This window comes from Anoplopoma fimbria, chromosome 10 (genome assembly GCF_027596085.1).
Source record: "Anoplopoma fimbria isolate UVic2021 breed Golden Eagle Sablefish chromosome 10, Afim_UVic_2022, whole genome shotgun sequence".
Classification (NCBI taxonomy): Eukaryota; Metazoa; Chordata; class Actinopteri; order Perciformes; family Anoplopomatidae; genus Anoplopoma; species Anoplopoma fimbria.
Window position 1 is genome coordinate 8056827 of NC_072458.1, and position 23158 is coordinate 8079984.

General features: G+C 43.8%; 4 protein-coding genes and 1 non-coding gene across 5 annotated transcripts; 3 read left to right on the forward strand and 2 right to left on the reverse strand.

The window, feature by feature from the left end:
* Nucleotides 1-330: 330 nt before the first annotated feature.
* LOC129097016 (26S proteasome non-ATPase regulatory subunit 4-like) lies at nucleotides 331-5000 on the forward strand. Its single transcript, XM_054605691.1, has 10 exons — nucleotides 331-415; nucleotides 1104-1244; nucleotides 1362-1476; nucleotides 2053-2139; nucleotides 2313-2381; nucleotides 2543-2758; nucleotides 3310-3418; nucleotides 3535-3666; nucleotides 3763-3815; nucleotides 4367-5000. The coding sequence occupies exons 1-10, from the start codon at nucleotides 390-392 to the stop codon at nucleotides 4535-4537; spliced, it is 1119 nt and encodes a 372-aa protein (XP_054461666.1). The 5' UTR covers nucleotides 331-389; the 3' UTR covers nucleotides 4538-5000.
* Nucleotides 5001-5343: 343 nt separating this feature from the next.
* znf687b (zinc finger protein 687b) lies at nucleotides 5344-13814 on the forward strand. Its single transcript, XM_054606181.1, is given in 11 exon segments — nucleotides 5344-5581; nucleotides 6050-7072; nucleotides 7075-8379; nucleotides 9004-9299; nucleotides 9386-9570; nucleotides 9676-9852; nucleotides 9997-10159; nucleotides 10500-10856; nucleotides 11221-11321; nucleotides 11858-11945; nucleotides 12195-13814. Coding segments are annotated over 11 exon segments (4389 nt in total). The 5' UTR covers nucleotides 5344-5496; the 3' UTR covers nucleotides 12804-13814.
* LOC129097815 (small nucleolar RNA SNORA13) lies at nucleotides 10253-10388 on the forward strand. Its single transcript, XR_008531544.1, has one exon. It is a non-coding gene; the product is annotated as a small nucleolar RNA SNORA13 (small nucleolar RNA).
* Nucleotides 13815-14385: 571 nt separating the features above from the next.
* Nucleotides 14386-18278, reverse strand: aqp10b (aquaporin 10b). Its single transcript, XM_054605849.1, is given in 7 exon segments — nucleotides 14386-14590; nucleotides 15088-15305; nucleotides 15570-15592; nucleotides 15595-15687; nucleotides 16280-16417; nucleotides 16918-17044; nucleotides 17871-18278. Coding segments are annotated over 7 exon segments (1119 nt in total). The 5' UTR covers nucleotides 18186-18278.
* Nucleotides 18279-20316: 2038 nt separating this feature from the next.
* On the reverse strand, nucleotides 20317-22750 carry hax1 (HCLS1 associated protein X-1). Its single transcript, XM_054606375.1, has 7 exons — nucleotides 22576-22750; nucleotides 21988-22250; nucleotides 21670-21893; nucleotides 21499-21562; nucleotides 21276-21409; nucleotides 20897-21017; nucleotides 20317-20784 (listed from the first exon to the last, which is right to left on the reverse strand). The coding sequence occupies exons 1-7, from the start codon at nucleotides 22638-22640 to the stop codon at nucleotides 20711-20713; spliced, it is 945 nt and encodes a 314-aa protein (XP_054462350.1). The 5' UTR covers nucleotides 22641-22750; the 3' UTR covers nucleotides 20317-20710.
* Nucleotides 22751-23158: the final 408 nt, after the last annotated feature.

Here is a 23158-nt window from a genome sequence, read left to right on the forward strand (position 1 = left end):
TACGAATACAATAAGTGCAACAAACTAATACGAATACAACAAGTGCAACAAACTAATACGAATACAACAAGTGCTAAGTGGAAGGCTCAGGGTAGTACTTCTTGAGTAGTAGGGTAGTACTTCTACTTCTACTCTGAACTGTCTCCATTACAACTGAGTAAAAGCAATATCTTTACAGGCGAGGAAAGTTAATTTATTATCATCTTTCAAAAACAAAGACAGTTAAAAGTGGTGAACATAAGACATTAAAAGTTATGACTAGAATGTAAAAGAGTAAAACAATATCAGGCCCAAACGCCTGGCCAATCACGTGTCGCTTTGTTCAGCCTGGTGACCAATAGCCTGCGAGGTTGTAAGATTACGACATACAGCAACAAGAAGTTTCCAAAATGGGGCTCGAAAGTACTATGGTCTGGTAAGAAGTCTACAAATTCCGTTTTAATGTAGTTGTTGATCTGTTTGAGCTTCACACGAGGACACAATACAGATGTTCTCGCTGCGGCAGATGTTTGAACTGAATTCAGAGCAGATGTCGCGGCTCACGGAGCAGAACGTCGACCGTTGACGTTGACGGTTAGCCGAGCTAACGCAGGGTCGACCGGCTGAGTCATTGTAGCTACAGTTAGCTCAGACGTGCCGTCTTATTAAAGTATTTATTTTGCTATATGTGTCATATCATTGACGGTACCTTAATACATTATAAACCTTACAATTACGTAAGATGCCTCCATAAACCACTGACACCCCGATGATTGATTGGTTGTTTCTCTGATCAGTGGTGTCACGGAGCTATCGCTAGCCCGCCGTGCTAATGCTGCTCATTATTGTAACCGCAGCATCTAATGCTAAGCTAACTGTTTACACGTCAGCATTACTGTCCTGGCGCTGAAGGTAAACGTTTCTAGTGAGCTTACAGTGATCAGGACTGAGATGTATTCATGGTGTAAACTAGCTATGAGGCCTATGCTAACTAGCTTCGTGTCGGGTAGAAACGGGAATGACATGTCAGCTGCTAACGTTAGCTGTTAGCTGTTAGCAGCCTACCTGAAGGGATGCAATGCTAATGTCATCAGAGCCACGTTGAACCGGTGTTTCCCCCACAGTGTTGACAACAGTGAGTACATGAGGAATGGAGACTTTCTACCAACGAGGCTACAAGCTCAACAAGATGCTGTCAACATTGTTTGCCACTCAAAAACACGAAGCAACCCAGAAAACAACGTGGGCCTCATCACCATGGCGAAGTGAGTTCTGGTTGTTTTCATGCTTGTGTCACGTCAGCACCTCGTAGCCCGACTGGTTTTGTTGTACATGGTGGTGGATGATGGAGAGCTGTGGATGTTTGTTCTGTTCCCACTCAGTAACTGTGAGGTCCTCAACACACTGACACCAGACTCTGGCCGCCTCCTGTCCAAGCTCCACGCCATCCAGCCCAAAGGAAAGATCTGCTTCTGCACGGGCATCAGAGTGGCTCATGTGTGTAACTTGGATTTTCTTCTAATCTTAAGAATGTGTTTCTAAATTTAACCTGGTGCTGGTAATCTTGAGGAAACAAGAGTACTCTAGATTAAAAAGATTATCCAACCGGATATGCCAGTGTTGCCAACTCTTCAAGTCGGCAAGTTGGCAACACCTACAGGCCATAAATTAACCTAAACAACGATAATGGCAATTTTGGTACTCACAGCTGTCAGGCTAGCAGATGAAGGAAGACTTCAACGATGCGCAATTAGTGCACAGGTAGACAGGCAAGTAGGCTGTCCGATGACTCAATCAATGATTGGACGGATTTATTACAGTCCTGTGACTGACAAAGATACAGATTTTTTTTATTTATTTATTTTCCCTTGTTTGTCAGAACATGTGAAATATTAATTCTGTCTGGATGTAATGATAGTTTCCAAAAATGTAATAAAGTGTTTTTGAATATCATTACCAACCATAGCTTTAAAAGAAAGCTTTACCTAGTGATTACTTAAATTGAGAGGGTTTTAGTGTCTGCATTAGCAGTTTTTGAGTAGCCTTATATTTTGTCATACGTTTCCTGTTCAGCTGGCCCTAAAACACAGGCAAGGAAAAAACCACAAGATGAGGATCATCGCCTTTGTTGGGAGTCCCGTGGAGGATAATGAAAAAGATGTGAGTTTGAAGTCGTCTTGTATCACATTTTGGCCAGTCCAACAGAGAGAAATGTTTTCCTACCGATTATACATCACAGGTTTAACACATTCTCCCACTGTTTATATCACTGCCAATGTTTGTCTGTCTTTCTTAATCTCAACTTGCTGCTGTTCCACCTGCTGATTCTGCAGCTTGTCAAGTTGGCAAAGCGCTTGAAAAAAGAGAAAGTGAATGTGGATATTATCAACTTTGGAGAAGAGGTGAGGACTTCTTGGTTTATCTACCATTGCACTGCCATAGGGCAGAGTAAAGTAAAGCATAATGTTGCATATTCTTGAAGTCCATATCTGACATTTACTCCCATTTAAAAAAAAATAGTTTTGAACTCTCCTTCCCATCTATTTACCAACTGTTTATTCAGGAGCTGAACACAGAGAAGCTGACTGCTTTTATAAATACATTGAATGGGAAGGAGGGAACTGGCTCCCACCTGGTCACAGTCCCTCCAGGACCAAGTCTGGCTGATGCACTGCTCTCCTCTCCCATATTGGCCGGTGAAGGAGGCTCTATGATGGGTCTTGGTGCCAGCGACTTTGAGTTTGGTGTGGATCCCAGTGCAGATCCAGAACTTGCCCTGGTAAGCAATCTATATATGTGGATTTAGTGCCAGCAGACATTTTAAACTAGTACCTAGCATTCATTTTAGCTTAGATGTTTTGACTTGAGAGAGAAATTCAAGGGTTCTTTTAAGCAAACATTTGTTATGATAATGCCCAAAAAGTTAAATCGTAGCACTTATTAATAACTATTAGTATACTGTAATTGTATAGATAGAGGGGGAAACTATCAGATACTCCATTCAAGACGCACCTACGCTAACACCACTGTGAGAGATGCTGTTTACATAGCAAATACATGTGTATCAAGGTTTAAGGTTAGAAACTCATCCACACATAGAAAGCCAATGGCAGCAATTTGTTACTTTTCTTCACAAAAAGGTCACTGCTGCAAAGAGAGAGCTTGATAAAGACAATGATAGGCAATGGGCATCCTTGAAACAGGCAGAGAATGCAAAACACTTGAGATCTCAAGTGCACGTTGGCTTTGTTAGAATAAAAAGCTGTTTTAGAGTCCGGAGTGATGCTGTTTGCCTTTATTTCTCACTGTGCTGTCTGTGAATTTCTTTAGGCCTTGCGTGTATCAATGGAGGAGCAGCGACAGAGGCAGGAGGAAGAGGCCCGCAGAGCTGCTGTTGCTTCTGCAGCGGAGGCAGGCGTGCCTACACCCAGTGCAGATGGTAATTGTTGGAGGATTAACAAATAGTTGCTTTCACCTATGAGACAGCTCTGTTTATTATAAGTGTTAGTATTTGATAGAATTAAACTTACCTAGTTTTGATTGATTTTCTCACAGAATCAGAGGAGGCCTTATTGAAGATGTCAGTATCTCAGCCTGAGACCGGTGCAGCGGTGCTTCCTGACTTCAGCAGCATGACAGAGGAGGAGCAGATAGCCTACGCCATGCAGATGTCTCTTGCCGGAGGAGGTGAGTACCATTTGCTCATCATACAAATTTATGTGCTTGCTATACCTTATGGCCACGTCTTAGATAACAAGTTATTTTCATTTGTTCTGTGAACAGAGTATGGAGAAATGGACACGGCAGCCCCCATGGACACTGCAGAATCAGCCAAGGTGAGTAGTCATTCTTTAAAGGAGCAATTGTTAAATGGGGCTCACCTGTCCCTTGTGTATTCTCAATAGAGTTGGAAAGGGTGGAGGAGTTATTTCTGGCATCCAAGGTCCTGAAAGTAAAAATGAAACAAAATGATAAACAATTAAGCAATTGCTTTAGAAAATATCTGGTTCTTTTTATAAAGGTCAAAGGTACAGGTCTGTTTACAAAAAACGCGTATGACTCCCAAGGATTTAGTATGAACATCTTATATCGAGATTTAAGCTCTGTTGTGTGTGCTGCTTATGGTAAGTGGAAGCAAAATATTATGCCCTGTAAAAACCCCAGAGTACCTTTTGATCCTTGTTGCGACAACAAAGTTGGACAGCGGTACATTTGTACATTTGTTTGTATGGAAAAGCTTCAATGAGGAAACATACCGTGGAACCAGTGGCTTCACCCACCTAAGAATAGTTTACATACAAGATGAGCGGACATAGTTTGGGGATCTTAAAACCACATAAGAGCTAATCCATTCTAATCGATTTTATCCTCTATTGCAATTTAACAGGAGGAAGATGACTATGATGTGATGCAAGACCCGGATTTCCTTCAGAGCGTCTTGGAGAACCTGCCTGGTGTCGACCCGAACAACGAGGCCATCCGAAACGCCATGGGCTCCCTGGCCTCCCAGACGGGAAACAAGCCAGAAGGCAAAAAGGATGAAGAGAAGAAGAAGTGAGGGGGCAAACGAGATGGACACGGTCTTCAAACATCGACTAGAAAAGAAATAAACGAACAATTGCAGACTAATGCAGGATTACTTTAATATACGAGAATATTGCTGATGCATCGTCGGACTGACAGCCCAGCATGAGACAGCACTCTGACATTTAATACCATCATGTCCTGTCAGAGACTCAAAAGCACCGACATAACAGTAATAAAGAAAAACCTAAAGTATTGAATGACTATTTAGTTTAAAATCTGACTGCCCTGTAACATAAATTGATATCATCCTAAAAATGTAATATGGGCCTACTCTCGAATTGCCTTGTATGCTCTTTTATCCTACATTTAGTCTACATGGTATAATTTACCTATAAGAAGAGCAAAGATTTTTCCATGACAGGCTCTTAAACAGTTAGCCACACTCCTGTCATGTATGTGTGTTTTTGCAATAAAATTGTTGTGTAAAAAAACAATGTTTGCATTTTGGTGTTTTTGTTGCCTTCAGATCCTCGTGTTGTTGACAGTGCTGAGAGTAGACTGGGAGACAAAAAGGCTGTATTTTATGAGGAGACCACAGTCCCAACTTCAAAAGGCTTCGCATGATGTTAAAAGTCGTTTGGTGATGACATATAGAAATGTTTTATGTGACCATCAGTAGAAATAAATATACGTGTCGTTTGCAGCATCCTCCATGCATTTTTCCAGCATTATCTGAGCCTGATAGGATGCCTCCGGTCATGTGACGGGAAGCGCTGCATTTTCAGCTGAAAACGAGCTAGGATAGTCGGGAATCGCGTATCCAGGTAAACAATCAAAATACATGAAATATTAAACGTAAAACCCCCATCCCGACTATCCTCTTTAGTGACATCGTCGACCCTACGACCACCGGGTTGTAACTGCTGTCAAACCACACCTCAGCAGATCGCTCCTGTCATTTGTAATCGTGAACGCTAGCTAGTTAGCTCAATGACCCCTCTGTCTTGGCTGGAGCTCAGCGGCCAGCTAGCCAGCCTCAGCCGGGAAGGAATATCGTTTGCTCAGAACAACCGAGGTAGCTGCTACGAGGCGCTGTCCCGGTTGAACGGTTTTCCAAATTGCCACTCCTGCAGAGCTTAGCATGAGCTGAAAGCACCATAGAAGCGGTGTTTCCCATTCATAGCAATGTATTCCTGGAGCTGTTATCAGAGGAGGGTTTGGATGCAGTAACGCCGTCGCTAGCGCGCTAGCTGGCTAATACAAATGCTTGTGCAGGTCCCTGATAGCCTAGCTACCTTTCCTGATATCAGGCTGATCTGATGTAGCGTGTTAGTTTGTGTGCATGCAAGAGATTTTGTGAGCGGAATTTACCTCGATAAATATAACCATTTTAAAGATTTTTACAATGTGCATGCTAACGTTTTGCAGCATATATTTGTATGCTAGCAAGGCAGAGCAGAGGTTGATGGACAACACAGACATATTCATGTTATTGACTTCTGTTGCCTGCTGCTACTATGTCTATAAATTCATGTTTTTACAGGAGTTAATCCCGGGATGGGGGACATGAAGACCCCAGATTTTGATGACCTGTTGGCAGCATTTGACATTCCTGACATAGATGCCAAAGAGGCCATCCAGTCTGCCCCAGATGAGGCAGAGGGACCCCATGGAGCTGCAGGTGCACCTTTGGGAAAGGCGGATGGCGTGGGGTCCTCCTTGAGACCGCCAAGCCCCTCGGACCCCCAGGCGGACACCCCAATTGTTAGTGTGATTGTGAAGAATAAAGTCCGCCTGGAGTCTGCAGATGGAGAGGAGGGGGACACAGACCAGGACCCTATCGATGTGATCGCAGGGGTGGATGTGTGTCCAAGACTTGGTGCATGTGCCCCTGGAATGGCTGAATCTGAGGCTCTTAACCACAACGGTTTTGGGGCGTCTGGTGTTTCCACGCCCCTCCCCCTCAGCCAGACCCAGTCTAACGGAGCGCCGTGGTCAATAAACACCCCCAAAGTGTCTTCAGAAGCACCAGGTGCTGGTGCAGCCAAGTCTCACAAGCAGGGTGGGAACATTTTCAACAGACTTAAACCGCTTGTGGCACAGGGGTCTGGAGATCCGGTGGGCCGGGCCAGGAAGATGCAGCTTCTGCAGCAGCAACACCAGCAGCAGCAGGATACAGGCCAAGAGAAGGCAGATGGTGTCAAAGCGTCGTTACCTTCATCTTCCTCTCTATCAGCTGGTTCGTCCCCTCTGGCTGCAGGTGGGGCCGTCGGACTAGCCTCGCCTTTCTTTCCCCCTTCCAAGCCTCTGCTTCCCACTCCACCCTCCGCCCTATCGTCACACCCTCTGCACTCATCTCAGCCTTTTAATGGAGCTCCCAAAGGTGGCCCTGCTGGATTCCAGCACCAACAGATGGATGAGGAGGATTCTGACCCTGATTTGGGGAGTCCACTGGTGATCCAAGAGAGCCCAGACTCCCCGACTTGCACTCAGCTGAGCCGCCGTTACAAGTCCGACTCTGTCTCGACGCAGCCCACGGCATCTCACCCCAAACCTGGGGACACTCCTTCAGGGGCAGCTCTGACTTCATCAACGCCCCCAGCTTAACAGAGAGTCCCCAGCTGGAGGACAGACACCCAGAACATGTCATAGAAGAGAGAGACTCACCAGAGAGCCCTGAACCAGAGATGCCAAAATCAACTACTCAAGCCGCAGCAAAGAGGTGCTCCAGCCCTGCGGTGGCCTCCACTCCTCCTCCTACTGAAATGCGGGAACCCAAAGAGGAGGAGGAAGAGATGGAAGTGGGGAATGGGGTAGAGAAGGTCGCTGATGGCAAAGCGGACAAGGGAGAAAATGGGAGAACAAGTGAGGAGAAGATGGAGGTAGACGATGGCAAGACTAAATCTCTGCCCACTGATGGAGGAGAAGCAGGCGTTGCCGCACCTGCTGCTTCTGGAGCGCCAGCCCGACCGCTCAAAGTCAGAATAAAAACGATTAAAACCTCCACGGGCGGAATCACCAGAACTGTCACAAGGGTAGCTCCGAAGGGTGGCGCTGCGGGAAAAGGTCAGGACCCCAAAGCTCAAACTGGGGAACGTAAGGTTATGGGAAACAAGGCCCAAAAACTGGAGGCTTCCTCAGGTCACATAACAACAACCTCCCAGAAAGTAAGTGCGCTCAATGCTCTGCCTGTGTCTACACTGGCAGCCAGCAGCGTGATGCTAGCTGCTGCCACCAAGGTCCAAAACAAAATGGCTGCATCTGACAAGGCCAAGGTTTCCGCCACTGCTGTTAGCATCACTAAATCTGCTGCGCTGCCTGCAACTCCCTCTGTGGCCTCCTCTCCCAAGTTCTCAGTCGCTGCCGGTGGGATCAGTGTTCGTACATCCACTAAGACGGCTAACGGAGGTGGCAGCACCATCATTGGCGGCACCCTCCAGCCAAACAAACCTGCCTCCATTGTCAACAGTACAGGCGCCGTGATCTCCCGCAGTCAGTCGAGCCTGGTGGAGGCTTTTAACAAAATCCTGAACAGTAAGAACCTTTTACCGAGCTACAAGCCTGACCTCTCAGCACCTCCACCGCCTGAGTGGGGTCTCCCGCTCCCAGCCACAGGGTACCGCTGCCTGGAGTGCGGAGATGCTTTCGCCCTGGAGCGCAGCCTGGCTCGACACTACGACAGACGGTCACTCCGCATCGAGGTGACCTGCAACCATTGTGCTAAGAGGCTGGCCTTCTTCAACAAGTGCAGCCTGCTGCTGCATGCCAGGGAGCACAAGGAGCGTGGGCTGGTCATGCAGTGCTCGCACTTGGTCATGAGGCCTGTCACCGTAGAGCAGATGATTGGACAACAGGACATAACACCCATTGGTGGTAAGAAAGAGTTGCAGATTACGATTATTTAACTGTCAGCAAATTTGTTTATTTTTTTGATATGATTGATTCATCTTTTAGTCTGAAAATCAGGATCTTCAGCCCAATGTGACCTACCCAAAATAGCTTGTTTTGTCCGACTGAGAGTCCAAAACCAAAGATATTCAATATATCTTTATTAAAATGGAGAAAAGCATACAATTTACTATTTAAGGAGAAGGAATAAGAGGATGTTCATTTAGATTAATGACAAACAATTGATAAAAAGCATTGGCTGCCCACACAAAACAAAACAAAACCGAAAGATATTCAATGGACAATCATAGACTAGACAAGACAAATGCCTAATATAACAAGTAAGTATTTAACAGGAGCTGGAACTAGACCATTTTGGGTATTTTTGTTTAAAAATGGCTAAAGATTTATAAAAATTGTTGCTCATTCATTTTCTGCTGAAACGTTTCAGCTAAACATCATACATTTTTGTTTATAGAGTCATGAAAGAACTACAGCAATAAGTTAGTCTGCTAACGTTAAAAAGAACACACATATCATTCATTTGTGATTCATCTCCATTGATGGCGTCCCATCTGTCTCCTCCAATTTCCACCTCTGGCTGACCAGGCCTGCTCACCTCTTCGTCCTCCTCTCCTCCAGTCTCTTCTCCTTCGACCACATCGGGGGGCTCCGCCGTCTCTGCCAGCTCCAGTCCAATGAAGGAGGCCTCGTCTCCAGCGACAGCTCAGCCTCGTACTGTCCGCCGAGCACCTCAGGGCCCCCAAGCACTGATGCCTCTGCCTTGCAAAAAGGCCGAGGGTCTGCAGTACAACAGCTTCAAATGTCCGGAGTGCCAAACACAATTCTCGGGCAAGACTGAGCTGGTCACCCACTTCCAGCAGATCAGAGCTGCTCCCAACTCGGTGAGTCTTTTGTTTCGTGCCGCTGATACCTGCTGTTATGAAATGCTGGTGATCACTTATTTGATATTTATTTTCTTCTGTTTCAGACATGTACGCAATGCTCACCTCCCATGATGCTGCCCAACTCGTGTGCCGTGTCAGCCCACCAGAGGATCCACAAACACAAAGCGCCTCACGTCTGTCCTGAGTGTGGGGGGGTCGCCCGGCAGGCCACCTTCCAGACTCACCTGGAGGAGGCCTGTCTGCACTTTGCCAGGCGCATTGGCTACAGGTGTGGAGACATTTCCCAAAACCACCAGTCAGACCTGTAACAACTGCTAAATGCTAAATGACTAAAGCCATAATATGACATACTGTGTACCATGATCTTGTCCAGGTGCTCGAGCTGCCAGGTCGTGTTCGGAGGGTTGAACTCCATCAAGTCCCACATTCAGACCGCTCACTGCGAGGTCTTCCACAAGTGCCCCAGCTGCCCCATGGCCTTCAAGTCTTCCCCCAGCGCCCAAAACCACATCAGCACCCAGCACCCAACACTCACTGGAGGACAGGCCAAGTACGTCACCTACTTCTACCAAAACAATTCATGGGAAATATATATATTTCTTGTGGGAAAAATATCTTCAGACGATGTTTGAAAATGATGCAAACTAATTTGGAAATTGATCCCTAAAATATCTCTGTTTTTGTCCTTCTGCAGAATGATCTACAAGTGTGTGATGTGTGATACGGTTTTTACCCAAAAACCCTTGCTGTACATGCACTTTGACACTCATTTAGCCAAGCAAAAAGTGCACGTGTTCAAGTGTCCCGACTGCACCAAGCTCTACGCCCAGAAAGGATCCATGATGGAGCATATAAAGGTGTGTTTATATTTTGAGAGAGGAGTGAATGAGTAAAAATGTAGTATATAATGTAGTTGTATAATGTTACTGCAAAATTCCAAATTATCCTTCTGCCTTTATGTGTTGCCCATTCATTGCTTTCTAGAGTGAATGTGGTGTCAACAAAGGCACACAGCAATTTCTTGGATTGGCCTTAGCAAAGTTCCTCCCCGGGTGCTTTGTCCCAAGTTCTATATCAAGAACAGTATATTATTGTGTGCCAGTTTGAATTTTTGGCATTTTTCAAAGTAAATTAATTCATTTTGAATTCACCATATGCCTCTCTCTTCTCTCCCACTTTACTGTCCTCACCTCTCAGACGGCTCACAGAGGTCCGTCAGCCAAACAGACAGAGTCCCAGTCCGACGCCCCTAACCCCGCCTCGGCCCCGACCAACACATCCGGCCCCTCTGGCCCCAAATCAAAATCCTCTGGAAAACCTGACAACTCTGACGGCGAGGACTGGGGGCGGGACCAGGAGGAGGAAGAAGAGGAGGAGGACGACGATGAGGATGATGATGCGGACGACGACTACGAGGCTCCAGGGCGAAACTCGACCGCCGCGGGCGGCAGCAGTGAACCTCCCGCCCAGACTGAGTGGACCTGCCCCCAGTGCCAGTCCACCTTCACTGACAACGAGGATTATCTGAGTCACGTGAAGACAGAGCACGGCAAGGTGAAGCATACCATCTTTATCATTTTTCTTTAACCTGATGGTTTTGAATCCAGTGATTAGTGCTACAATTTTGAACAGGTTAACTAGCTAATTTAACTTTGTGCTTGGTAAATTACATCGAAAAAAGCACCCATACTTGGAAGTAGGCTGGTAATTTTCCTGTGTGCTCTGGACCATGTTTGACTGAGGCTCATTATCTTTGATCTTATCTCCTGTGTGTGTGTGTGTGTGTGTGTGTGTGTGTGTGTGTGTGTGTGTGTGTGTGTGTGTGTGTGTGTGTGTGTGTGTGTGTGTGTGTGTGTGTGTGTGTGTGTGTGTGTGTGTGTGTGTGTGTGTGTGTGTGTGTGTGTGTGTGCTGTCAAAGTTTCCTTGTCGTATCTGTGGAGGCACGTTCAGCACGTCTTCCAGCCTGAGACGTCACGAGCGCGTCATTCATGAGGGCAACAAAAGAGTCTTCCATTGCCAGTGAGTTGCTTAAAAGCTTTCATCAAACATTTGTGTAAGAGTTCGTTTCGGATCCAAACTGACCAACAGCTATGATTTTAAATGTTTCCTCATTTTTAATGTTTTGTTAGAAAAAGTAAAAAGTAAATCACTGGTTGAACTTCCTTTTAGGCATTGATACTAGAGCAAGACTGATAGGTGGGCTATATTTTTTATATTAGCGTGTTGCAGTTACTTTTGTGTTGGCTGATAAGTAACTACAAATTGAAAACTAGCTTTGAGCTCATTCAGAAACAATGTCATCACATAGTTTGTCCACCAGAGAGTACTGAGAAGTTAATTCTACACTGTAAAGGCCTCAGTATGTAGCTCCATTCTTTAACAAAAAACAAATCTAAGGGAGTCAAGAAAGGTGTGTAAGTTATGCGTTTGTTTCTCTTCTCACTATTGGCCATAAAGTTGTAATCAGAATTTTAAAACACTCAAATATCAGTCATGTTACATTAATTAGGCCTAGATTTTAAAAATTTGATTCAACATGCGTAATTGTTTTTCAGATATTGCACAGAAGGTAAACGCACCTTTGGTAGTCGGTTCTTACTGGACAAGCATATTCGGCTCCATCACAGAACCACAGATGGACAGGTGAGGCTCATTTCTGTGAAACCAAAGCTATGTACATCATTTTTATTTTATTTTATTCTAACTACAGAAACAGCACATAATGATACTTTTTTATAAATGGTTAGAATGTAGTGTGTAAAAAAACATGGGAATGTTGAAGTTTAATTGTGTTTTCCTGATAAAAATTGGGCAATTCTGCTGCACTTATTTCTCGCCGTGTGCATTAATAAAGCAAGCGTTTAGTCTCTCTCTACCTTTTTGTGTCCTCAGGAAAGACCTATGACCAGGAAGCGAGCAGCCACGGGGGGAGAAGGACCGGGCAGCTCCTCAGAACAGGACGGTGAGGGCGGACCTCCTGGAGGCAGGGCAGGAGACGAGGAAGAAAACGCCACCGAGGACGGAGAGGAGGCTCCTGCGGCTCCTGCAAAGAGATCCAGGGGGTCCGTTGCGTCGACATCGTTGGCACCCAACGAGCTAGAGGAGGAAGACAACATCTTCCGCTGCGTCCCCTGCGGCTTCTCCACCGAGGACGGGGCGGAGTTCCAGCGCCACATCCCCCAGCATCGGGCCGACACCGCCTCCTTCCAGTGCCTGCAGTGCGGCGTCTGCTTCGCGTCAGCCGGCTCTCTCAGCAGGCACCGCTTCATCACCCACCGCGTGCGGGACACCCAGGGCGACGCCGACCGCAGCACCCCGCGCACTCACGGCTCCCCCGACGGCTCGCCCGCCGGCTCCCCTCAGGCGCAGGGCGAGGACGCAGACGGGAATCTGATCTGCAAGGTGTGCGGCCGGCGTTTCGACAAGGCCTCGGACCTCAACACCCACTTCAGGACCCACGGCATGGCCTTCCTCACCGCACACAAGACGGACAAGCCCTAGTAGAGAGGAGGGGCGGGGTCTTCTGAGACTGACAGATCAGCTCCAACGAGGAGCTTTGGGGGTCATAACTGAGCGAGAGAGGCTGTAGAATATGAATGTTGATCCTGAGATGAAACTTCCTGTGCAGTTTTTTTTTAGCCACCATAAACAGTTTTACTCTAATCTACGGCACCTCTTCTGTGCGATTGTAACTGCATGTTTGCTCATGTTACTGGCCACTTAACTGAACACACCTGTGATAGACTCTTGAGTGGAGAGACTCTCAAACAGCCCTCTGAGAAAAGCATTTATATATCAGCCATACTGTGTTTGATACGTCTTGTCCTTCCATTTCAATCACTCGGCACTGACTGTAACCACCTGCCTGTTTTTCCATGTAACACACCTAAACACGTACGCCTCCCACTGTACGCCTCACAGCTGTGGTGCCGATATTTTTGTACCTAACCTTTTGTTTGTGGTATTCATACTAATTTGCCTCAATACCATGTTCATTATTCCGCCATGAGGTGGGTTTTAACAGCTCCAGAGGCTTTTAAAACTGATCTCAAGACATCTGAAGCATGAAGGGGAGTGTATGGAGAATTTAACACTGATTTTTATGTTGCTATAATATTTATTTATACGAAACACATTACTGCTGTTGGTATTTGTGTGAGACGGTTGCGATAAATCGCACCAGGAATGGTGCGATTTATCTACAACAGAGACATGAGATGAGAATCTCTGAAGGCATTTCATTTGGAGACGAGGTTACTGGAGGTCTGTAACCTGTGTAGTGTGAACAATGTGTGATGTTGTTAATCGTTAAGCTAGAAGAAGAAGAGAGGTCAGGCTTCCTGCCAGTAGTATATGTGTACGTTTTGCCATGTAAATAGATATTACACTAAAAGAAAAGCGTTCTGGTTTTAGTAACTTGCTATGATAATGTGAATACTTATAGTATTTGTACTTGTACTGTTCCCTTTTTTTTTTTTTTTTTTCAAACAATTTAAAGTTTAAAATAATCCCCCCCCCCCCCCCCCCAGAGGTAGCTATACATTGTAATTACAAAGCAGAGGGAGATACGTGGGGGTTGTGTTGTCTTAATGTGTATGAATACAAACGTTTATCTCTTTGAGACGGTTCTTTTTTTATCTACAGATTCAGTGCTTGCTGTACTCACATTTCTTTTGTATGTTTCAAAAACAGCCTTCATGGTCACATGATGGAGGCCCAAGAGTGGATTTTTTTTTGTTTGTATCTTTTTATATGTCATATCATATTTATATAGCTCAATAGTGGAAATATCATGTCATTTTCTTTTCCATGGTTGTGGTCTGCTTGCTGAAATGCCATACACTTTTGTGCCGTTTCGAAATAAATGTGTAAAAGAGAAGATTGACTTTTGCAGCCGGTTCATCTGTTTACAAACTGGGATTGTTTTGACTTCCCTGCTCATATTGCATTCACCTAAACTCCATATTGTCAGAACCATTCTATGTATCCAGTGATTCAGTAACAACACAGACAACTTCAATTGATATCACAGTATAAGTAGCATTTACTGAATATGTGACAGTTTTTCTTTTTCGACAAAGCCTCATTTAGTGGGTTTTTCACAGTCCGGTTCCACCCCCTCCAGCTCCAGCCCCGCCTTGCCCTCAGTGGCCTCCTGACATGAGGTCTGTAACTCAGGTGGACTGAGAGGATGGTGAACTTCAACCATCAGCTCGTAGATCAGTGTTCCCAGCAGCGCCCCAACACAGGGAGCCACTATGGGCACCCACCACCAACCACCTCCAGCCCTGCAAAGGGTTACATACAATCAGACCTTCCAGTGATCCCGACCGACATTAATGTCCTTAAGAGGCTGTAGCGTTCTTAGTTTCAAAGCAGGCGATATAAGGCATGCATTGTCACCAACCATGTCATACTAGATTGACGGGAACCTGGCTAAAACTACAAATATGGAAGAAGGGAAAGCTCGAATGGATGTATTCACAGGGTCCCCTGACATCTTACTTTAAGATATCTGAATATAAAATGGGTTTTATGGGTGAGAATCCCCTTTACAGACTTACCCACTTGACATACATAGTTTTTTATATACAGTATAAATGTGTTATTTCCTCCTATTCTATAAATGGTGTATTTGAATGATTATTTCCCAACCATCTTGAAATTGCAGATTTTGGGTATTGACCTACTGTAAAATCCCCTGTCCCCCCCACAGAAAAAAACCCAAAGATGGGTCTAGGTGGTACTTTAAGTGATTGTGAATGTCCTGTGTCAAACTACTAACTTGAAAACATCGACTCCCCAGCCGGCGATGTACGTGAACAGTCGAGGTCCAAAATCCCTGGCGGGGTTGATGGCGTAGCCGCTGTTGGAGCCCATGGAGATGCCAATGACCAGCACTGCTGCTCCCACCATAACGGGCTGAAGACCATCAGGGACGGAGCTGTTCCTCTGGTCTCCAAGAGCCAGGACACACAGCAGCAGTGCAGCCGTGCCAATAACCTGCAGGACATGGGAGTTGTTAACGTGTGAGGAGACACTTAGTTGTGTTCACATCTTGTCCTATATTTAGGCAAAGAGCAGAATGAAAAAAGTATTCACATACTTGAACTGAACTACAGGTGTGCAAAGTGGTTAGCCCAAGTTTAAGTACAAAGCTAGGATGTTCAAACCTGACAGATTTTTGGTGATTTGGATAGACATATTCAAAAGTTGTAAAAGTCTTAATTCACGGTGATGATGGGAAATGGAGTGACGATGTCTGACCTGGTCCACGACTCCCCCCACACACTGAGGTAGTCAGATGGGTAGGTGGCGAATATGCCTGCTGTGGCAGTGGGACCCGTCACTGTCAGCTTACCTCCGCTGTACGTCTGGATGGCATCTGCAGACACCTCATCATAGATGCAAAAACCACACAGCAACACATGTAACATTACATTTAAATTATACTAAAAATAAATGATACGTCTGGTTATATTCTATATTCTTATTGTCAACAATTCTCATGAAAAGACCAAAAAACAACAAATTACTGGTTGTACTAACATGTAATGTCTACATAGTCCTCTATTGTTGTTAAAAACACAGTGATCCACATCATAATCCTACATACAGTCCTACTGCCACAAATTTCAACTGGAGCATTAAATGTGTAAATCCACGGATAAAAATAGTCCCCAACAAATGTACTATTCACTCTAATTTTTATAATTTTTGTTTAAGACTACAGAGCCAAGCTATTTCTGGAAATTGTTTTTAGTAATATAATATTGAAACTATAATTGTGAGCCGTTTTGCCAGTAGTATTTCATAGGTTTGAAACTGAATGCCACAAAGTTTTGAGAGATGGACAACCTTTTTTTCCCCCCTTTTATATAAACGTTCCCCTTGTACCTATAGAACATTAATTTAACTTCTACTGTAATGTTTGTCTTGTCAGATTTGTTGTGATTCTGATCGCTGTTGAAACTCACCGTAGTACTGCAGGCTGATGGTGGCTGCAGCCAGAAAGGCTCCGAACATTTGGAAGAAGACGTAGAAAGGCAGCTTCATCCAGGGATGTCTGCCCAAAGCGCACAAGCTCAGAGATACAGCAGGGTTCAGATGGGCACCTTATGGATGGAGATAATCCAGAAGAATTAAGCGTTTCATTATTCAAACACATCTGTGCCTCCTGAAATTGACAACAATAATTTCAAATACCCTTTGCATACACATTTAAATCAACCATCAAGATGTTTGGACCTGCAGAATGAATAAAGGTGATATTATTATTTACTGGTATTTCTGTTGTAAATTATTAGATGAGGAGGAGGGTTTGGAATTTTTCTTTGAGATGAAGGCAGGATAGTCTGAATCTTTTGGAACTTGTTTTTTGTTAAGAGTACTCAAATCATAGCACTGTCAGACTAAGATGGGCATTTAACAAATAATATCAAACACAGCAGAATCAGAGACATCTTCTTTTTTTTTTTATTCAGAACAATGCAACTCAACCACTGACTGACACTGTTTTTTGTTTTGATTGTTTTTTCATTTTCAAACTAGTCTTCAGCTCAACCAGGAGGACTGGAAATGAAAAGTGAAAAATAATCTCCATAAAGTCCCTCACCTGAGACTCCACGAGACATAAAGACCCCAAACGTTGCTCCCAGAGCAAAACCCAGATTGATTGAGAGGTACTGCCCCTTCTTATCTTCAGTTGTGGTCACCTGGGCAACGGAGCCACATCCAAACAGCTGCAATTACATGAGACGAAGAGCAGTGTTAGAGGAATATATCAACCTGAGTGCAAAAACAGACAGAGCACAAATATCAACTAAAATCAATCTGCATAACTTTACAGAGCATTTAAAAACTGAAGCATTACAGATGTGATGAAACTTTACTTAAGATACTGAGACTTAAAACCTGCCTGTATTCACACAGAACAGTTCAGAAAGGTCTGGTACAGATAAGCGAACAAACATTGTTTCCTTTGATGTAATCTCCTTTTTTTATGAACTTCATTGCTAAGGAACTGGCTTTATGATTTGTGCTGTAAAACACTAATTGCTCTGACAGGTGAGATGGTTTAGATACAACAAAACCACACAACGCAGCCAGCAGAGATAAACAAACATCACTGCTTCAATTCAAATGTCCAATGGCACCACCCTCGCTCTTTATTCTCCCCCTGTCACTTCACCCATCCTCACCGGCTCACTCTCTCTCTCTCTTTCAGTCCTTCTATCTGTCTCTATCTCTCTCTTTCAGTCCTTCTGTCTGTCTCTCTCTCTCTCTTTCAGGCCAAAGTCCTCAGTTATCCATTGTGTGGATTCACTATCTGCTTCAAAACAAGTGAGTAAGCTTGTAATTGTTTTAGGAAACTATATTTAACACTTGATGTTGACTTTGCTGATCAGGTGAGAATTTGGTGGAGAAGAAATCCATTGTTTTCTGTATATTACAGCTGAATTAAATGCAAAAGATATACATATGATACACATGTGATTAATATCTCTTACCTGTACTAAAGTGTCTCATTGAACCAACTGAAGTTGAGATCCATAAAATGATACTCACAATCAGGACGTAGACTCCGAGGCATTCAGCCATGCACTCCCTGGCCAGTTGGTTTCTGATCTGACATTTCCTCAGCAGCCTCTCCATCCCAGAGGTTTCCTCTGCACCGTCCGGCCACAGGTGAGCTTTCAGAGCCGGGACTCTGTCACCAGGTGAGTCTGACCCGCACAGCAATGCACTGTCTGCCTGAGTGAGCAGAGTTTGCCCTTTCATGCTGGGGCTGCTGACTACGTCACACACTTTATGGCACGGCCGAGGCGGCGCTGTGTGTGCACGCAGGAGAGGAGAGTAGCTCATTTTGTAGGACATCTTCATGCCTAAATCCCAGCAGACATGATTAAAAAGTACTTCAGTGCACAGAACTGGACTCCTGCAAACAGGCCTGACTCAGGCTCACTTGACAGGTTGGCAGTGATCTCACCTGACAGGAATTGGCTCTGATTGTTCTTCTCATTTTGATTGGTAGTTACATTTCTTCTTCTCTGACAGTTTATGTCACAGTCCAGCTCAGAATTCTTCATCTAAAACAAGACACGTGCTTCCAATAACTTTTTTCCAAAACTCAACAACTTGTGTTTTGGGCCATATTGCATCTGTATGAATTACCACAGAATAATGAAGTTAACGAGAGAGGGAAATGTCCTTAGCTTGCACCATGTGCTCGTAAAGTCATCACTGTAATATCTGATAAGAATAATCATTCCACTGATGGTCACGACAGAGATAACTGACAGAGCTAATACTGTTTATTGAAGTGTATTTTTCACATGATGCATGTCGAATGCATCTATTTTGTAGAACCTATGATTTGTTGGATTTAGGACCTGGAATAAATCACTGCAAGTGACATAATATGTAGGCCAAGAGATTATCCCACTAAGCAGTATAATGACAATTTGTTAAAGCATTAAATGATAAACAAAGTGAAGCGGTATAAAGTCATATCTCATATAAGATATTCTATCTCTATTTTATGGTCCAGCATCTGTAAGATAAGTTTCTCCCTTGGTTTCCTGTGAAGATAACCTCCCCTCTTAAAGGGAAAAATAGAGAAACAAAAAAATAGCGGGGGGGGGATGATAACATTGGAGTGTCTGCATGTAACACTAAAAACCCTTGTATTCATTTTTTTCTTCTGATTGCATTTTTCTGCACATTAAAGACTTTATAAAAGGCTGTGTTCAAATGTTCTTCATGTTGTTTCTTATAAGGCCTTTTGGAAGGCGTTTTCTACTAAACTCATAAGATGAGTAAGACAATTAAAGGCACCTTTACTTGCTTGATGAAATGCCAGGACTCTATAGGATGTTACCATAGTGATATCTAGATATTCAAATGTATCAGTGGACAAAGACACAAATCATTGATAACATGATGCATGAGGAATATCTGTAAAGTAATGACACAGAAAGAAGATGAGTTTGAATTTTTACTTTTTCTCACCTTTAAAAATGTAATACCTCATTTAATGGGAACTGATGATTTTAAGTGCTTAAGGGTCCACAAAGGAAAACAATGTTCGTAGCTGAGGGAGGATACCAGAGTGAGCGCCACACTGTATATGATTTCACAAGAACAGTTCCCTCTGAAGTTGAGTGTTGTGCCCTTTTTCAAAGGAAAACTCCAAAGTCCCACGATCTGGACTCCCTTCACCAAGGCAGACTCACCAGATCATGATAAGAGGGATGAAACCTTTTGATATTCCACACATGAAAGAGCTTTTCTTTTTAGTTTAAATTTAATCTGAACATAAATTAACATTCTTTCTGTATCTGAAGTACATAAAAACCACAAACCTGATTAAGGGTTACACTGACATGTTCATAAATAAAAAGAGCCTTTTATATAATGGACATTTTTGAGAATGATTGAGAAAGAGAAGAAGAGGGGTTATGGTGGAATAAGATAAATAAGATGGGAATTAATAGATGGATTGCAGTCATACATTACACGCTGTGATAAAAAGAGCTAAACTGATAAGGACCTGAGGAGGCCTGATTCCAATTTAGAGGGATGAAGATTGCTCTAAGCTTCTAAGAACAGAACGAGCTGCATTTAGAGCCAGTGTTGTGTTGAGGGAATATCCTTCCAGTTCAACATCATAATAGTAGTAAAACATCTGGTTAAAAAAATGATGGAATTTAAAATTGAAGGCTAAAGATCCACAAACTGCATTAAAAGCTCCAGCTGTTTTAACCGTGCAACGTTTTAAACTAACAGAGAATTTAATCCATAGATATCAAATCACCGTCGCAAAGCAGAACTACAAATATTCAGACACAAACACATTCACCACTCAGGTGATTGGGATCTGCATGATTGAGAGTCAATCTTCTCTCAAGTTTGCCCAATCAGAGTAGAGCTTGTTTTTCCAAGTTATAGTGTTATTTTAAAGTGGGTTGCCTAAACGGACTAAACCTAAAACAACAGGCAAATAACAACTGTGTAAATATATATTAAGATTCTTTATTTGACATATCACACACTCACATCCATACGTGCTTATCCTACAGGACAATTCAAAAAACAAAATGTGTAATTGTAAATTGTTTACTACCTGATGTGTTTCGATTTGTTTAAATCCCTAGTCTTCAGGATTGGCAGCTTCTAGTCTACGTGGGTTGGAAATCCCAGAGTGGCCTTAAACAGGCCAGGGGTCCTTATCCATCCAACATGGTCATTTTGGCAATTAAAGGTTAAGGAAGTGTTCTGTCCATAAATAGATATACACTATACATATGCAAACTCACAGCTTTGGGGAAATCACTCATTGACTGAAATTCTTTCAGAGCACAAAAGCTACAATCAACCAGTCTAGAGAATATACTCCACTTTACATGTTATCTGAACCCGCCAAAGAACTTGGAGAACAAGGAGTCATCGTCCCGCATGTCCGAAAACGGATTTTGACCACCTGAAATATAAACAAGAACGCATTAGAGCTAGATGTATGAACTACATTAAGCAAAATACTCTGAAAACAAGCACGATTACTTCATTAAAAACACTTCTATGTATAGACTGACCTGATATGACCGGTCCAGTTTGATGGTCCGGTCCCTCCAGGCTACCAGAACCTCCTGAGCGGGTCACCGTGGTCTCTTCTTTGCCTTGGCTGTCTCGAACTGTTCGCCTCTCCTCTACAGACTGACAGACATCAAAACAGTAATTAAAAACATTAGTTCGCAGCAATGGGGGAACAAAGAAAGGGAGGATTACAACTGAAGATAGAGATACTCATTATAGTTTTTAGGGTGTTTCTCCAACATGAATCATGTCTCAGACCCTCGCAGTTTCTACCATCCACTGGGCCACTCGAACTGTCCACGAAACACTTGAAAATATGTTGTGATCGTATAATAATATATGATTAATACTAAAATCAAGATAAAGTGTTTCTCTTACCCCATCAGGTTTCACCACCTTGGTGACTGTGACTGATTGAAAGAAGGAGCGGGCTCTGGGTTGGTTCGGTAACTGACCAGCAGGTGGCGTCAGAATCTGATCCAAGCCCCCAGAGGACACTGCAGAGTCCAGATCTGGATGGGAATGGGAAATTGGTTTAAAACACAGAGCAAAGTAATATGCTTTATTTTTATTACTGAGAGCTTAAAGAATAATCACCCACCTCTGTCTTCTTTGCGCTCCTCCTCTGAATATTTGTGTGGCCCTCTTGTCCAAATATCATTAAACTATTAAAAGACACAAAGAGAAAGTTGACACATAACAGTAAACAGAAACACTTCATATTACCAAAATAAAGCTTTTATGACAAATTATAGGAAAATATCTTATGTACCTTTGAAAAAGGGGTCCAGCCATGGAATGGCGAGCTGGGAAAGTCTGGTGACTCATAAGATGGGTGGCCATCACTTCTGGGCCCTCTAGAAGGACCTGCTTGGGGTTGTTGTGGGTTGTTGTAAGGGGACTTGAGCATAAAGTCTCTCAGGGGGTTTTCACCAGATGCCCCTCCACCCCTCTCTGCTCTGCCTTGAGGAGGTGGAGGCATGATACTGGGAACATCTGGAACACAAGGGAGACACAAGCTGAATCTACGACTGAGAATTGCACCAGACTTTAGATGGTGAAGGACTGGATCATGGCTCAGTTTTCATACCAAAGTGTCCAGACCCGGGCTGTCCGTCCCAGCGTCCCAGCTGGGAGAATATCTCCTCCATCTCCCTGAAGACGTGGCCAAACACTGGAGGCTCCTGCATCCTCATCCCACCGGGGCCAACGCTGAAGCCAAACCTCCAGGCGCTGTCAAAAGGGTCCTGCTGGTCCCCCCGGAACCCATCATAGAATAATCCATCTTCTTCTTCTTCATCATCATCATCATCATCGTCTTCATCGTGAGTCATGGCATCAAAGAACGGGTCCCTGAAACATAAGTTTTAAAATGGATGATTATTCAGAATAGAATATCAACGCTATCTTGCTTTGGGATTGTTCGTTACGTTAATATTTAAAGTACGCAATCGTATTAATCCCGAGGTCACCCTCAGCCTAAATAAAACTGCAACCATGTTATCTGAGGGACCCCTGTGGTCATCCTGGCAGAGAAACACTAATCGTCTCGCTTAAGCTGTTTCATTAACTTGCGAACCCAACAGCGTGCAATGCAGGTAGCTACCGAGTTAGCACAATGCTAACGCTCGGAGTGGCAGCTGTGTAACGTCACTCGTCTTTTACTCCTTTAACTCACCTTCGGCCACGATAGTGACCTCCGGGTACTCCGAAGAACCCGCGAAACAAATCGAAAACACTCATTTACGACAGCTTTTTTTTTTTTTAGAAAACTACTTCATAACTAAAATAAACATGAAACACCCGCTGGAGAACGCGTCCGTTGTCAACAGTGCCGTAAAGTGTTCCAGAGACTTCAGGGTTACGCAACCTGTCGTAATGCCGCGTTACCGTAAACATAGGAAGAAGTGCGCAGGAGAAATACCCGCACGCTCTCTGCGTTGAGGGGTGTTAACGATTCATATGTTCCCCGCTTTTCACATATTCATGATTTAAATTATACGTTGCATTTACACAAGTGACTTGATTACTTGCGTTTTGTGATAACGTTACATCCCGCTTTTAAATTAATTGTGCGTTTTACTGAACTTCATTTATATGACTTGATTTACTTTTGCATACAAAACAATCATCGCAATTAAAAAAAACACAAGATATGATCCGTTGTTATCGATTGCTACCCATCTTAACTAAATAATAAAAGGCTAACGTAACATGTTAATGCATCAGTAAGAATATAATAAACAATAAGCTTAATACTT

Bases quoted from the DNA above. Each gene is read 5' to 3' on its own strand.
- LOC129097016 (XM_054605691.1), top strand. From the start codon at position 390: ATGGGGCTCGAAAGTACTATGGTCTG. The intron at 2,759-3,309 runs GTAAGCAATCTA...GAATTTCTTTAG, and splicing joins CAGATCCAGAACTTGCCCTG to GCCTTGCGTGTATCAATGGA. The intron at 3,419-3,534 runs GTAATTGTTGGA...ATTTTCTCACAG, and splicing joins GCCTACACCCAGTGCAGATG to AATCAGAGGAGGCCTTATTG.
- hax1 (XM_054606375.1), bottom strand. From the start codon at position 22,640: ATGAGTGTTTTCGATTTGTTTCGCGGGTTCTTCGGAGTACCCGGAGGT. The intron at 22,251-22,575 runs GTGAGTTAAAGG...CTTATGTTTCAG, and splicing joins GGTCACTATCGTGGCCGAAG to GGACCCGTTCTTTGATGCCA. The intron at 21,894-21,987 runs GTATGAAAACTG...CTTGTGTTCCAG, and splicing joins GCCCGGGTCTGGACACTTTG to ATGTTCCCAGTATCATGCCT.